At 44.3% G+C, this 16736-nt stretch overlaps 1 protein-coding gene across 2 annotated transcripts in view; it reads right to left on the bottom strand.

Annotated features, from left to right (window-relative positions):
• Window positions 1-16736, bottom strand: part of SCFD2 (sec1 family domain containing 2) — a 401843-nt gene that overhangs the window by 23949 nt on the left and 361158 nt on the right. For both annotated transcript variants that reach the window (XM_040483663.1, XM_040483673.1), the window contains exon 6: window positions 11645-11790. In XM_040483663.1, coding sequence (XP_040339597.1) covers window positions 11645-11790 — 146 coding nt within the window. The remainder of the gene's footprint in view (window positions 1-11644; window positions 11791-16736) is intronic.

Here is a 16736-nt window from a genome sequence, read left to right as displayed (position 1 = left end):
AAACACAAAAGCAACAACAAGGAGTCTACTTTCCCCGTGATAAAGCTGTTTAAGATCTGTTTTTAATTTTTTTTTTAACCTTTATTTATTTTTGAGACAGAGAGAGACACAGCATGAACGGGGGAGGGGCAGACAGAGAGGGAGACACAGAATCGGAAGCAGGCTCCAGGCTCTGAGCCATCAGCCCAGAGCCTGACGCGGGGCTCGAACTCGTGGACTGCGAGATCGTGACCTGAGCTGAAGCCGGACGCTTAACCGACTGAGCCACCCAGGCACCCCTAAGATCTGTTTTAAAAATTTATCACCCAGGCAAAAAGGGAAAGGTTTGAAAACACGCACTTTTGATGCGGCCGCGGGGAACCAGACCCTCTCATGAGCTGCTGGTGGGAGCGCAAGTTGTTGCAGTCAGTGTGGAGAGCGATTGGCAGTTCCCGTCACAATGACAAGTGCGTTTGACCTGGCACTTGTCTAGGTCTAGGAATTTATCCTATAAATATGTTACCACACGCAAATGAGACCCATAACGGGCTGTGTATTGTCTGTCGTAGAGAAGATTGGAAACAACTCACGTGCCCATTGGTAGGAGCTGTTTAATAAATGGGGTAAGTCCACTGCAAGAAATGCCACGAAAGCAGAGAGGGACGCTCTCGTGTTGATCTGGCAAAAAGCACAGGGCAGAATAAAGTGTGGGTGGGAAAAGCAAGGTGAGGAACAGTGTGTGTGCTGGGCCGGCATTTGTATAAAACGTGTCACAGGGGATTTGGAAGCTTGTGGCTGCGGGAATACGCGAAAGATAAATTGCGATGTGATTTACTGAGACCGCCATGAGCGGTGATCATGGAGTGGAGGGCAGGACAAGGAACGAAGGCAGTGTGGGGGGTTGGGGAACACTTCAAGATACCTCTTTTTCAAAAAACACAGTTAAAACACTACGACAGGGGCGCCTGGGTGGTGCAGTCGGTTAAGCATCCCGCTTCGGCTCAGGTCATGATCTCAAGGTTGGTGAGCTTGAGCCCTACTTTGGGCTCTACACTCTCTCTCTCCCTCTCTCTCTGCCCCTCGGATTCTCTGTCTCTCCCTTTTTCTCTGCCCCCTTGCTCACTCATGCTCTCTCTCTCTCTCAAAACAAAACAAAACAACCCCACCGCTACAAATAACAAGAGTGAGTTTTTCTTTTACTTGTTAAAAATTAACGTTATTTATGCCTGGAGGAGACTTACGTAGAGCACACTGAAATGTTAATTAGGGTTGTCTCTAGGTCCCGGGAGTAACGGGCATTATTTTTTTCTTTTTCTAAATTTTCTAAAGTTCACAGATAGACTTCTGGAATCATAAGATAACCCAATCGATATTTTCAATGTTAAAAAAACCAAGGGCGGGGAACGGCCTCTGAATGTTGCAAATCTTCCTCTCTGAGTAAACTGTCTTGAGAGCCCTTTTGTCATCTCAGCCTTTCTGGACGTTTAAATTTTACTTTAATCTTCAACTTAAACTTTAATCTCTTTAAACTGCTCCCCAAGGAGAAGTCCTTTACCAATATTCTGTTACTTTTTCCAGCAATATCATCAAATATTCATCACCTTCTTCCTTAGTAATATCATCTCATTTGTAGCTCGGCATATCTTCCACTGGCTAAAAGACTGCATTCTCTAGCCTTCCTTACAGCTGGGTACAGCCATGCAACTAAGTTCTGGAAAACGAGATATAAGCAGAAGGGTACTCGGACTTGCAAAGGTCTCCTTTTTTAAAAGGGAGGGGTATGCTCTTTCCCTTCCTCTCTTCTGCTGCTTGGAACATGGAAGTGATGTCTGGAGCTCCGACAGCCACAGTGGCATACAGGGCCATCCATTCCTTCGAGATGCTGGAGCAGAGAGCTGGAAGAAACCTTAGCTGGTGACGGCTGGCAGGGCCATAACACGAACAGACTAAATTGACCTACTCTACATGACAATGCAAAATGTCCTATGTTTAAGCCATTATTTTTCAGATCTCTGTTCCTTGCAGTGGAATGAAATTCTAACTGCTACAAAATGCAAAGGGAATATAAAGAAACAGGCCATGCCTTCCCTCCAGGAGCTTACATTTATTTATTTTATGAGCCTATATACAGTTATATAGAAGAACTTGAACAGAAACCCAGACAAATAACATTTAGGCTGTCATGATTAAGAGGGGAGATAGTATGCCCCCCCCCCCAACCTACAAAAAAACACAAAAAGGTTGTTGCTCTCCAAAGGATGCACTTCCTGCAGGGGGAAAGAGCAGTGATGGTGGGAGGAGCTCAGACAGGAAAAAGTCTGTAATCCAGCTAAAATGCTGACTCAGTACCTCCTCTGTGCAAGAAGCAGTGGGCCAGGCATGATGGGATGGTTCTCTCCAGTGCAGTCTGTGCAAACAGCAGAGACAACGAAGCCTGGAGGGCCCAGGGACCTCATCTTCTCCCCTTTTCCACTTTCAGCTAAGCTCTGGGGAATGAAGCACCTGGGAGAAGATACCCATTGAGCTGGGGTTCCCCTTGGGGGTGAGCAGAGGTTTGGAAGGGCTATTCCCTTCATAGTTTCATTCTTGGGATTTTGTGATCATTGGATGTTACCAGGGAAGGTTGTAAACCCTTTTTATTTTATTTGTTTTCCTAAAGTACGTAGGTAACATTGATTTAGAGTGAGAAAAGAAATTACAACTTCAATACAGAAAATAACAGCAAACACGCACACGATCTAGCAAAATAGCATAGGTGCTTTTATTAATGAACTGCTTGATGTATCTCCATGATACTCATTTCTTAGATCTCTTGACTGCATTCTCTCGGATTATCTTTTCATTTGACAGCAATTTTGAAAAATCATTTGCTATAGCGATGTGACAGTGATTAAGCTATTGTGTCTCCAGTCCAAACCCTGTCTTCTGCACTTAATTCTGTGACGCTGGCCTGTGACTCCATAGACTACATGTGTGCTTTGCCATCTAGACCTGCTGGACTCCGCCAACAGGGGGCACTAGAGGGATGCTGGAGGCAGGAAGAGCAAGCGCGTGCTTTTCCCCGTTGATTCGCTGTGCCCACCAGCATCACCCCCTTGATGGTTCCTCACTACTGGATGCTGTCCCTTCTCTCGACTTTTAAGTCACAGGATCCAATAAATTACCTTCTCGTTTAAGCCAGTTTGAGCTTTTTTCTTTTATTTTCTATTTTCCCTTGTAACAAAAAGCACACTAACCCATGTTTTATTAAAGAGACGTTGGTAAGGTTTTCCCGCTTAAATATATAGAAGAAGACCTCTAATTCTTTACTAAAACCACTAAGCACAGAACAACAAAATAACACTGTCCATTAAAAATTTTTAAAAAAATGTTTATTCATTTTTGAGAGAGACAGCATGCACGTGCACACGCTAGATTGAGTGGGGGAGGGGCAGAGAGAGAGGGAGACACAGACTCTGAAGCAGGCTCCAGGCTCTGAGCTGTCAGCACAGAGCCTGATGGGAGGCTCGAACCCACAAACCGTGGGATCGTGACCTGAGCCGAAGTTGGATGCCCAACGAACTGAGCCACTCAGGCGCCCCTAACTTTGTCCACTTAAAGAGGACAATTTGGGAAAGACTTTCTCAGGCATAACACAGTACTGGCCTCCTGACTTCTTAGCAAACCCATTTCTTAGTTTTTCCAATTAGGGTTTTAATGATGAAAGCTTCTGGCTCCTTCCTCTCAGCCACTTAGGTTGGATTGCTTTGTGTCTCAAATCATGTCTTTGAAATCTGATCGGAATGCACTGCTTCAGCAATGGCTTCTTCGATGAGAAACCTCTGACTGTCATGGAATTTTCTATTTAGCCAGAAGCCACCCACTTCTCAGCAAAGGACCACGTAGAAGGTGGTGATAGGGGAAACAGATGTGTTCCCCTAGTGCTCGGCTCAAAGTTTTCCTCCCGTGCTAGAGAGGGCTGGAGGGGAGATCCATTGTGTGCCTTGCCTCCACATTAAGAGAGTAGGGCATAGTAATTTAACTTTCCCAGTCAAACAATCTCTGTCAGTTCACCTTTGGCAGGTAGGGAGGAGAGGGGTTAAGAACACAGGCAAATTCGTCCTTTCCTTTTCTTGCGGGTCATTTATTTCTTGCTTATATCACATCGGGTGTGTGTTGGTAGTAGAGGGTCTATGCCCCACCCCCCAACCATATAGGTACTCGCCAGGTCCCTTCTGTTGAGTGGCTCCACCATTCTCTAGGGCACTGGAATCCCACACGGAAGCCTATGCATCTCATCAGCAGATGAAGGAAGAGAGGGACCGTGGAGGACCTCCGGGGAGATTTTAGAGGCCTAGGCTGAAAGTGTTCTGTATCACTTCTACCCACCGTTTATTGGCCAGAATTAGTCACAAACCTACATTTACCCAGAAGGGAATCTGGAAAATGTGGCCTAACTGTGCCCAGGAGGAAAAGGAAATGGAGTTTGGGGAACACAGGGCATTGTCTCTGCCACAGACACCCTGTAAAGTCTGTACTGACACATTAATATAATTATTTCCTTAACTGGCCAGTTGCATGTTATAGGCAAAGGATTATTAAACCCTTTTCCCTTCTTCTGCATAAGAATTTGACCTTTGGTTGACTTTCTAGCTCTGTTTCCCTGGAAACCTGATAAGAGAAGAATGTCAAACTGTAGCCAGGCAAGATGGCTTATGATAAAATTGACCCCTGCTTAGTGAATTGCATTAGACTGGAGAAAGCTCTAAATGTTGGATAGAAAGCCAGAGCTTTGGGCTTGTCTGAGTACGATGATTCTTGTATAACTGGGCATGTTCCTTGGAGGAACACTGGAGGCTGCCTGTGGAATTGTTCCAGAGAAACTGGCACCTATAGGATGTGAAGTTTTCAAGCCAGGGGACTTCTGCCCGCCCCCCCCCTCCCCCCATGAGTCTAGTTCCCTTACTTCTGAGCTGTTACCTTGGGACCAAACTGAGTAGCTCCCAGGGAACTGCAAGGACTGCTTCCTGAATGGTCACAAGGACTACTCCAGAGAAGAAAATCGCCTAGTGCTCCCTGAGGGCCAGCTATGTCCCTGTCCTAGGCAGACTGGTGCCAAGTGGGGGCCTTGACCACATGGCCAGATAATCCATTAGGCACAGAAGACACAATGCCTAGAGCCCACCAGACTTGCAGGGACCCATGAAAATGTATTAGTTTAAAATCAGAAGGGGGGCGCCTGGGTGGCGCAGTCGGTTAAGCGTCCGACTTCAGCCAGGTCACGATCTCGCGGTCCGTGAGTTCGAGCCCCGCGTCGGGCTCTGGGCTGATGGCTCAGAGCCTGGAGCCTGTTTCCGATTCTGTGTCTCCCTCACTCTCTGCCTCTCCCCCGTTCATGCTCTGTCTCTCTCTGTCCCAAAAATAAATAAACGTTTAAAAAAAAATAAATAAATAAAATAAAATCAGAAGGAAAAAAAATGAACTTTCAGGTCAAAGATGTTTTGATATATAATATTGTCTCTATACCAATTCAATTGTACAATACAATTAAAAAAAATTTTTTTTTTTTAGTTTATTTATTTATCTTGGGAGAGAGAATGTGAACAGGGGAGGGGCAGAGAGACAGGGAAAGAGAGAATCCCAACCAGGCTCCATGCTGTCAGTGTGCAGCCCGACATGGGGCTCAATCTCACAAACCGGGAGATCGTGACCTGATCTGAAACCAAGAGGAGGATGCTTAACCGACTGAGCCACCCAGGCACCCCCATACAATACAAATTTTAATATTTTTTATTTTTATAGAGGAACAGGTCCATAAAGGTAAAAGTGACTAGGGCCACGTACATCACAACATGGCCCTTTATGACAGGCTCATGGAGATAGCCTGAAGGTTTGGTAGAGTTGGTAGAGCCTAATGAGATCTCTGATTGGTATTATACATGAAAAAGTTGGAAGTTTCAAAAAAATTGGTCTTATACCAGAAACCCTCTCTTTAAATAGCCAGTATGTCTTCCAGAACAAACTGGACTCTTAAAAATATTGTATTTAATCAAAATATGAAAAATAAAATATTTGTGTCTATGTCTCTGGTTACTCTTTTATGGTAGATTTAATGTATGAGAAGGTATAGAAGACTCTTTTATTGACCTGATTGGAGTTCTTGAACGAACGTATTGAGTACAGCAGCAGTCGCAGACATTATACGTAAGTCAGAGACCATTTTGAGAAAACGGTCCAACTCCAACATCTTCTTGAATTTGGTGCACCTTAAAGATGGTCCAAGATAATCAGAATCCAAGAAGACCTAAGCTGTTGCCACAACCACATCCCCGTCAATCAGCACTGCTGCCCTTGGCTTTGTTGATTGGTGTTGGTGCAGCCACGGACCCTCTCAGTCCTGTTACTGAAGATGCCTCTCCCTTTTATGCAGACTTGATTCGAAACAGCCAACTTCTCAGGAAAACTAGACTTGTAGAGAGACTGTTCATTTTGTTTCAATCCATGACTGTACAGAAAAACATCTGTTCAAAACTGCTGATGGCTTTGTCTGTTCCATGGCTTATTTATTTTTATATTTTGCTACACTCTGACTGATTTTTTTCTCCTTTCATCTTCTTAAAAGGAAATGGGTTGCTCTGAAGATTGAAAAGTGGTTCATTTGCCTATCTGTTCATCCATCCATCCATCCATCCATCCTTCCTTCCTTCAAATCCAAAAGCAGATTACTTTGTAAAATTTTGAGTGTAGTCCCTTTAACTTCAATACGAAAACAACCTAAGCCCAAAGCTATTAACTATTCTGCTTGAGTTCACCCAGGCAGTTAGAAGTAGACTACAGGACAGAGACAAGTTTCCTGGTCCCCAGCGTGGTCCCATCTTGTGTTGATTCTTTCAAAAAGGACGCTAGCAGGTCTGGAGTTTGGTAGATAGAATCAGGAGGAAGAAGAGAGCTTAGCACTTGGAAAGAACTCGGGCTGCCGGGGCTGGGGATTGTTGACAAAGAGACTGGTCCTACGGACTGTTCAGAGAGCCGTATTTCACCAGGCACCAGATGAATCAAGCCTCCTTGGGCACTGCTGGTTCTCAATGCTCTTGCTCAGTGTGCCAGAGGCACAGGAGACAGTACACATCTGTGGAAAGTTTTCTCCAGCGCAGCCCAGCACAGCACTTTGAGACTTCTGCCAAAGCAAGTCATGTGAGAGTCACACAGTATTTTGTCTGAAAGGGCGCAGACGCTCTTCACCCTGAGACATCGGCCTAATAGCCTCCTGATGCTGCAGCTGAGGAAAAGCAGCACATCAAACACTGTGGCATTCAGGAAGGAGGTGAAACCTCCCCCGGAACTGGACCGTTTGCAGTAAGAAACCAGAGCAGAAGACTTGCTTCACAAGCAAAACTGGGGGCTTCGGTTTCCACTCAACACAGTCTATGAACACAAACTCCTCCGACAAATGGGAGTCAGCAACAAACTCTTACCAGACACAGAAGCTAATGGTGCAGTCAGCTTGAGAACGACTCCCCTTCTATGTGGCCCTTTTCCTAGCAAAGGGAAAGGCGAAATGCTACGAAAGAGGACTAAGAAAAGGCCTATTTTGTCCTTCCCTACAACTGTTACAGCAAATGCTTACATAGGGCTGTTTGTGTCAGCTCCTGCCCTAAGAGCTTCACAGGTACCAACTCACCTAATCATTGGAGCATCTTTATGAGGGAGGTACTATCATTAGCTTCTTTGTACAGAGGAGGAATTAGGCACAGAGAGGTGAAGTAACCTGCCTAAAATCACACAGTTGAGGGTGCCTGGGTGACTCAGTCGGTTGGGCGTCCGACTGTGGCTCAGGTCATGGTCTCACAGCTCATGGGGTCCCGCCTGTGTCGGGCTCTGTGCTGACAGCTCAGAGCCTGGAGCCTGTTTCCAATTCTGTGTCTCCCTCTCTCTCTGCCCCTCCCCCGTTCATGCTCTGTCTCTCTCTGTCCCAAACAAAATAAATAAACGTTGAAAAAAAAATTAAAAAAAAAAATAAACATTAAAAAAATAAAAAATAAAAAAATAATAAAAAAAATAAAACCACACAGTCAATAGGACTATGGACCTATGAACCCAATGCTGCTGTTAACCTCCTTGCTAACATCCATCTCACTAAGCATTAAGAGTATAAGAAATACCATTGTGGATGGAACCATCTGGTCCCACAGTCCGGAAGCCTTCTGTCTGTCCATCCATTCATCCATCCATCCATCCATCCACCCACCCACTAGGTGCCAAGTATTGAGCTGAGCTCTGCAGATACCATGGTGAACAAACATGGATGCTGTCTCCAGCTTTCGTAGTATGTTCTGCAATTCAACAGCTTCAATGGGAGCCTCATGATCCCCAGGCATGCCCACTCTCCTGGCTGTAGCTGAGGTCCTGGTTCCCTGGGAGGGCCAGGTGTGTGGTGATCTTCTGGGCTCATTTCTGGAGATACATGCTAGCTCCCACTCCTCCCAGCTCTTCCAGAGATTTTATATGTACTTCATTTCTTGCATGAAATCACATTCCCTTAAAATGACGAGAGTGGTGTTCTCGGGGCTGTGGCTGACGCATCTTCCTAAAAGACTAAAGGATGAAGGTGAACTAAGAGGTGCCTCCAGTGCCAGCAAGGGTACCGGAGTAGCTCTGAGAGCCAGCTTGTGCCCTGGAGCAGGAGAGAGGGCTTCTGGGAGGGGGCCTGGGATCCAGGGAAGAGAGCCCAGATGTGCAGCACGGCTTAGAGCTAGAAAAGGAATCTGGAGGTAGACCAGGTCTAGTGTTTTCCTGGGTGTCCCAGGGAGCCCAAAGCATCTCAGCTAGACTCTGTATACAAACAGCGTGGAGCTAGATAGAAAGCACACTTTCTATCTAGGGCTGAGGACCAAGTTGGGAGAAGAGATGGATAGAAAGTTGCCTAGTCAAGGCCCATCTTCAAAACTAGACACAGCTGGACTCTGAGTCTAGTTTGGACATTTGTCTTTTTCTCATTATACATACCCTGTATGCCAACAAATCCTCTGCCATATGATAAAGATATAGGTATTGCATTCAAGATGCCCTCAACAAATATTTATTAAGCTTTCACTATAGCTAAGTGTCTTCTAGACACTGAGGATATGGCAGTGAACAAACCAGATCAAAATCCCTGTCCTTACTGGGCTTTCCTCTATGACTGAGAACTTTAAATTCAAAAAATATTAAAAAAAAAAAAAACCCCAAACAAGTAAAACTGACCCATAATCCCATCAAAAACTCTTTCTCCATCCCCATAAATATAAAGCAAGAAGTCAAAGAGTTCTTCCTTATCCATCCAACCCTTCTCAACCCCTACAAGATAACCATCATAAATTTTTTCTTAGTTTTAAAAATTTATCAAATATACACACCCATGTACTTTTTATTTTATTTTGTTTTGTTTTCAAACAAAGATAGAAAAAAGCTTCACAGAATGATCTACATCACATGTGATTTCCCCCCCATCTAATAGATCAGAAACCTCCGTTTTAGTTTGAGTTCTCCAAGAAGTAGAGCCTGAGACGAGGGTTTACTCACAGTCCCGCTAATAAGCACATTAGAGTTGCCCCATTCATTTCAACTGCTTCACAGTATTTCACAGCCTGTGTCTGTATCATTATTTACTAAATCCCCTGAAGATACACACACACTCCCCACCTTGCCCCCCACATCCCACTCACTGACATTTAGGATTTTCAGTGAATGGGTTGACGTTATTGACTCACCGTAAGGGAGTCTATACAACAAGGGGAAATTTCTTTTTGTGGAGGCCATGGTTGCAGGACAGGGTTCTGAGGTCTGGAGAAATGACCGCAGCATTGGCAGCAGGGCCATAACGTCTAGAAAATTTGTCGTTGTCCTTATCATGCCCAAGATTTATAGCTAATACACATTCATGTGAATTTGGCTAAATTAGTCACAGTGCTGATCATAAAATTGAAAAGAACTTATTAATTTAGTGTTTTATTTGCACTTTGCCAAATGCAGCAGCAACTTGCTTCTTGGAATTCTTTGGTCTAAATCTCATCATGTGTCACCAGTTCTGTGTCTTCTAGAACTAGTCCATACTGCTGTATTTAAGACTGATGATTTTTTAAAATGTTTTTTATTTATTTTTGAGAGAGAGAGACAATGAGCAGGTGAGGAGCAGAGAGAGAGGGAGACAGAATCCATGAAGCAGGTTCCAGGCTCTGAGCTGTCAGCACAGAGCCCAATGTGGGGCTCGAACCTGTGAACCGCAAGATCATGACCTGAGCCCAAGTCAGACACTTAACCGACTGAGCCACCCAGGCACCCCAAGATTGGTGATTTTTTTTTTAACAACCAAACTGTATACGATTAATTCTGTGAGTGATTTTATCTGTATTTCGTGGTAGTGGTGTTCTCAGATCATTGAACCAAAGATGGGAATTTATGTTACTAAGTTGAGTGCCAGTTTCTAAGGTCTTTCATATGTTGGTGGGTGATTTCAGATGCCTGTCAGCACCTTCAATCAGTATTTCCAGAGTCTCTGTGAGATCCACGGTATAGAAGGGAGGAGGTTTTGTGTTGGCAGCCAAAACTTGGCATCCGGCCCTGGTCACCTGTGTGCCTGTGGCAAGTCACATGGCCTTCCTAGATCTCAGGATAATAACGCTTCCCTAGCTTAGTTGCTGCAAGGATCAAAGGACAAACCAAATGTGAGAGCACTCTTCAAGTATCAGCTACTGTAAGGATACATGGCAGGAAGAGTCCGGATTTTGCTAGGCTATGGCAGATAACCTTAGCTCTTGTCTACATGCCCACCTTAAAGCATCAGCATCTGGATGCTGAACTTGACCCTCACTGACAGCACATTCAACTCCCCAAAGAGCCTTGGCAAATGGAGTGGCTTTTCCTGAGATTTCACAGGGATACGTGGAGGAGATGCTTGCACACACAACACGAATCATCTTTTCCGTCAGGAACATGTGTTCTTCCTGGAAGGCTCATCTTTGACCACGAGGAACCTTAGTTCTGTCTCCATCCTTGTCCAACGGACACTACCCAGCCTCAACGACTCCAGCCTTTCTTCGCTCCTTAACCTTCCTGGCTCTTTCTGGGGCCCCTCCCTCACTGAGCTTTTAATCTTGGGTTCTGATACTACCTTCCTGGACACCAGTCAAAACATCCTTCTAGAGTTCCCCTACCGTCCTTAGGAAGTGGTGAGGGGATTTTAAATGACAAAGGTTTTGCGGTCACCAACTTCTTTTTTCCTTGCTATGATATTATTAGGTAATTTTATTATTCTAATTGTTCAGAATGTTTAGGGACTGCTTAGATCTAGAAGCTTGGGAATCATATAAGGCCAGCCCCTTACCTGCACCTATAGTAACTGGGGCCCAGTGAAGGGAAGGGACTTGCCTAAGGCTATAAGATAGGTATGTGACAGTTATAGAGCAGGGACTGACCCCCCAGTCCAGTGCTCGTCTCCCTGCATCAAGCCTGTGGTACAAACGAATCAAGAAGCTTTCAGATTCAGGGGAACCCAGAACTCTCAACTAGAAGGGGGCTTGGAGTTCATCTAGAACAAATCCCTCATTTTAGAGAGGCTAAATGGAAACTTTTTTTTTTTTTTTTGTGGTCTCTGAATCCTAAAAATACAACACAGATTAGACAGTTACTTTAAAACATATGTACTTGCCTGGTGGGTATGATTTCCAGGAACATACACAGACTTAAACTGTTTCATGAGATTCCGAGCTCCAGCAATATCCCGAAGCGAAGTAAAGAGCTCGTCCACGGCAATTTTGGATTTGTGAAAAGTCAGCTTAATTGAAGAGTCACAGCCTGAAACAATCGAGAGATATTTTCTTGGGTGAACAAATCTTTAAATTAAATTTTAATCATGACAGCTTGAGCTCGATGTAACACAGTTGGGTTTTTTTTTTAACCCTATTTTTCCCTGGCTGTTCCCCAACTGGGCTGTTTCAATCATCCACGGGCAATGAAACATACTGAGTATAAATGCCTTTGATAGAAGTAGAACTCAGAATTGCCTGGGATGGCAGCCACTGGCTTCAGTCCCTCTCTGTATAAGTTTCACAGAAAGAGAGCTCCCTGGGGTCTACTATCCTCAGAACATAGCTTTGGGAAAAAATGGGGAGACACAAAGAAAAGTACCAGAGAGGGCTATGATGAACCTCTCTTGCTTGAATCCCACCAACAGTTTCCGTAAAATAGAATAGCAAGAATGAGAGATTACAGAGCTGCTCCAGTAACAGAACTTGCTGGGCTGGGCATCTGCCTAATGTGCTAACAAAGCATATGGTGTATTTCAAAAGGCAGCCATTCAAAGCTGATAACACACAAAGACAGCCTAATAAGAAGACTATTCTTGGCAAGGCTTGTATTTTTCTTTGACACTTATAATAGCTGGATTTATTCTCTATCTTGTTAGAAGCCAATTCAGAAGTGAAATGATCACAGATAAGTCAGAAGTTTAAAAAAGAAAGGTTCAAGATGAGTATTTCTGGCTGTCTCCAATACTCGGATACATGAATTCATTGATCCTTGCAGTACTCTTATGAGATTAGAGCTATTTTTTTTCCCCATCTTAAGGATGAAGGAACCAAGGTACAGAGAGGTTAAGTAATACCCCCGTGAACAGACCTTGCCAACGCCCTGTCCATACCCACTCAGTCACCCTGGATGTCACCTGTCGGTCTGCGGAACAAACTCTGACTGCTTCCTACCTCAAGTACCTGCATGGCTCTTGGTCTCTGTCCCTTTGTTTCTCTCTGTCTGTCTCTCTTCCTGTCTGAGGGCTTTCTCTGGTTATAGAAGCATGCTTGGCCTTTGTGTGCTAGGAAGTTAGCACTTGTGGGCACAGCCCCGCTTCCTCAACCCATGGTGGGGGGACAATTCCGAAGTGTGGTCTCCAAAGCCTTTGCTCAGTCCCGGGAGGATGGAGCTCCAGCTGCCCACAAGAATAACTCACTCATTAATGCCCCTTCACTGGCTTTCCTTCCTTCCCTGGCTCGCTTCCCTACTTCCTGACTATACTTCCTGAAACATCTTTCCGAATATAGTACCTGCACCCGAATCCTTGTCTCAGGACACCAGAACTTCCACGGGGGTTAAACACAGACAGCCTGGATCCAGAGCCTGTATTCTGTTTTGGGAGCAGCTTTATTGAGGTATAATTCATATACCATACACTGAACCCATTTAAAGCATACAATCCAATAGCTGTTAGTATATTCACATCGTTGTACGGCCATCATCACCATGATCCATTTTAGAATATTCCTGTCACCTCAGTAAGAAACCCCATACTTGTTGACTTTCTCACTCTACCCCAAATCCCTGGCACCATTAATCTGCTTTCTTTCTGTCTTTATGGATTTGCCATTTCTGGACATTTCATATAAATGGACCCAGAGAATATATGATCTTTTGTGTCATGCTTCTTTTACTTAGCATAGGGTTTCCAAGCTTCATCCGAGTTGTAGTATATATGCATCAGTGCTTCCTTTCTTTTTATTGCTGACTAATATTCACTGTATGGATATACCACATTTCACATATGCATTCACCAATTGATGGGCATTTAGGTTATTTTCACATTTTGGCTATTATGAATAATGCTGCTAGTTTTACATATACAAATTTTTGTGGAGATACACATTTTCGTTTCTCTTGGGTATATACCTAGGAATGAAACTGTAGAATTGGAAGCTCTATGTTTACCCTACTGAGGAACTGCCAGGCTGTTGTCCAAAGTGGCCGCACCATTTGACATTCCTACCAGCAGTGTGAGAGGATTGCGATTTTTCCACATCCTCAACGCTGCTTGTGGTTATCATCTGGATCAGTCCTAGTGGGTATGAAATGAGGAGATGCCTTGCCTTTGTCTTTCTGGCAACCAGCCCTCCATCCTGCAGCTGAGGGGGGGGGGGCCCTTACCACCAGTCATCCCCCTAGCATATTGGACACTCTTATCACTCTGGAGATTCCAAGGGTTCTAATAGCTGTGTGCCAGGAACTGGGGACAAAAGCCAATATGTATATTTCTTATTGTATCCTAAAAATTCTCTGACTAGTTTTAAACTCCTTGTTTCCAGAAATGTCCAATTCATGCCATTAAAAAAAAAAATCAGCATGGTCAAGAGCAGTGAGAGGAAGCCTCCCCATGTTCCGTGAACTGTGGTGATAGTGGAGTGGATGGAGGGAAGTCAGGAGCTCATGTGAATTCCCCAGAATTCTATGCCAACCTTTGTGGAAAGGACAGAATGTGTTGTTTTCTGAGGAGCATGTTCATAACTTCCTCCTGATTCTTACAGGGACTCATAACCAAAAAGAGTTGAGATCCACAGGTATAGGGATTGATATCACACTATGCTTACCCTTGGCATTGCAACCCTACCTGAGCTATGCCAGCTTGTGCTTTAGTCAATAACCAACCAGAAGCAGCCCTGGAAGGTTATGGCTTTTCACTCAATCATGTAACTTCTTTCCTTAAACTCTCACTCTAAGCCATTTAAAATATGGGAAATTATATCAATTATATCTGAGTGTTGAATATTCCCTACTAGTCTTTCAAACAAAAAAAGGCATGAAAATAAGAAGACACAAGGTGCACAATTCAGCTAACAGGATAAATTTTTTTTTAATGTTTACTTATTTGTGACAGAGAGAGAGACAGAGCATGAGCGGGGGAGTAGCAGAGAGAGAGAGAGGGAGACACAGAATGGAAGCAGGCTCCAGGCTCTGAGCTGTCAGCACAGAGCCCGATGTGGGACTTGAACTCACAGACTATGAGATCATGACCTGAGCTGAAGTCAACCGCTTAACCGACTGAGCCACCCAGGCACCCCAAACAGGCTAAATTTTTCATTTAAAGTAATTCATTTTCTGTCAAACAGAAAGATTCATCCAACTTTTCATATGGTTTATTTCAATATTTTTTTTTGGAAAGTGAGTAATATGATGTTCATCCACTAGACTGAATGAAAGAAAATCATCTACTGGAATATAGATTCCTGAAACTTATAGATTATTCATGGCAATTGTACATTATGCTTTGGAGATAATGAAGCAAAGGCCGTATAATTGCAAAGAGTCAACTGTAGAGCAGGTTGTTTGACAGAAGTGCTTACAGATTACTGGTAAATTAAACTCAAATGAACACAACAGGAAAATAAGGCTATCAAATGCTGGGTGGAAAATAAAAAGTCCTAAATTCACAAATAAAGTAAAACTTTCCTCAAAAAGAGTCCATTGTTTCCATTGTTTCCATTGTGCACAAAGAACTGCACAAGAGCGACCTCCATCCAAATCATCAACTCTTTCCAACATATCTGTCAACCCTCAAAGCAAGTACTCTACAATGTGCATGTTTCTGGGAGAGCACGCCAGTCTCTAAGCATTATTCATAATTACATCAGCATTCACCCAAAGCAGGAGTTACATTCATTTACCCAAAGTCTGCAGTGAAAGTTACACACACACACACACACACACACACACACACACACACTTTAGAAATGTGGATCAGAGAAGATAAATGACTTGTGTAAGGTCACATTGCCATCCCTGGCAAAGTCAGGGTTCAAAACGTCCTGCTGATCACAGACCTGAGCTCCTCCACACCCAATGCCTCCCATCCAGAATCTCCTCCATGAATGTGGCTCCCTCCAAATTCACGCTGCAATTAACAGCGGAAGGAGATGTGGGCACAAGAGCTATGAAATGTGATGAAGTTTTTTCTGTGACAAGAGTAACGGTTACAATCACTGAACGGTCACTTAGATCATCACTTATTCCAGGCGCTATGCTAAGAAGTGTACACATATCAGCTTGTTGCATCTCCGCAGAAACCCACTTTGCAGTCGGGGAAACTGAGCCAGAGAAAAGTTAAGGAACACAGCGTCACTCAGCTAGTAAGTGGCAAAGCTGAGGCTCAAAGTCTTGCAGTCTAACTCCAAAGATGATCCTGTTAGCCACTCCATTCTGCTATCTTTCATAGGTGCTGAGGCCACACATATAAAAGGTCAATGAAAGACTTAATTCAGCCATAACGTGGAGGAAATGCTTTTAATTTTTTTTTTTTTTTTGAGAGAGAGACAGAGTACAAGGCGGGGAGGGGAAGAAAGAGAGGGGGAGACACAGAATCGGAAGCAGGCTCTAGATTCTGAGCTGGCAGCACAGAGCCCAAACCCATGAACTGCAAGATCATGACCTGAGCTGAAGTCAGATGCTTAACCACCGGAGCCACCCAGGCACCCCTGGAAGAAATGCTTTTAAACCGAGTGAGGTGAGTGGCAAATGCCTTTCTTCTTGGGAAGATCTGGGCCTGTCCCCCGGAGTGGATGCTAAACAGTGTGGTTTGCAGTCACACCTCAGGCCTGTCTTTTGTAGCCACACAAGGTGTGAGGTCTCCCAGCCTTCTGTATACCCTCCTTTGGATCGTTGCTCTGTGAGGCGCTGTATTCAGTTACTTCTAATAAGCTCCTGACAGCCTGTTCCATTAAGCCAGCTTATGAGATAACGGTGTTTTGTAAGGGAACTCGAAGTGTACAATTCCAGTCAATTCTCATTTAATCCACTTAGTTAAATAGATAATAAGCCAGAAGCTGATCCCAGCCTTTAACCAAGCACGATCTGTGTACTCCAGTTGCCCAGTCTTGATAAGGGAGGCCCCCCAACCCCCCAGGGTTGGAACCCCTGTGTTCTTCTAAAATGGGGGATGACTCATGCCCCTGCAATTTCTTTCTCTGGAGGGCTTGGGGATC

The sequence above is a fragment of the Herpailurus yagouaroundi genome, unplaced genomic scaffold (genome assembly GCF_014898765.1).
Source record: "Herpailurus yagouaroundi ecotype Mexico unplaced genomic scaffold, PumYag 28, whole genome shotgun sequence".
In the NCBI taxonomy this organism is placed as follows: Eukaryota; Metazoa; Chordata; class Mammalia; order Carnivora; family Felidae; genus Herpailurus; species Herpailurus yagouaroundi.
The sequence above is the reverse complement of the archived record's forward strand: the minus strand, read 5'-3'. Positions and strand labels throughout refer to the sequence as shown.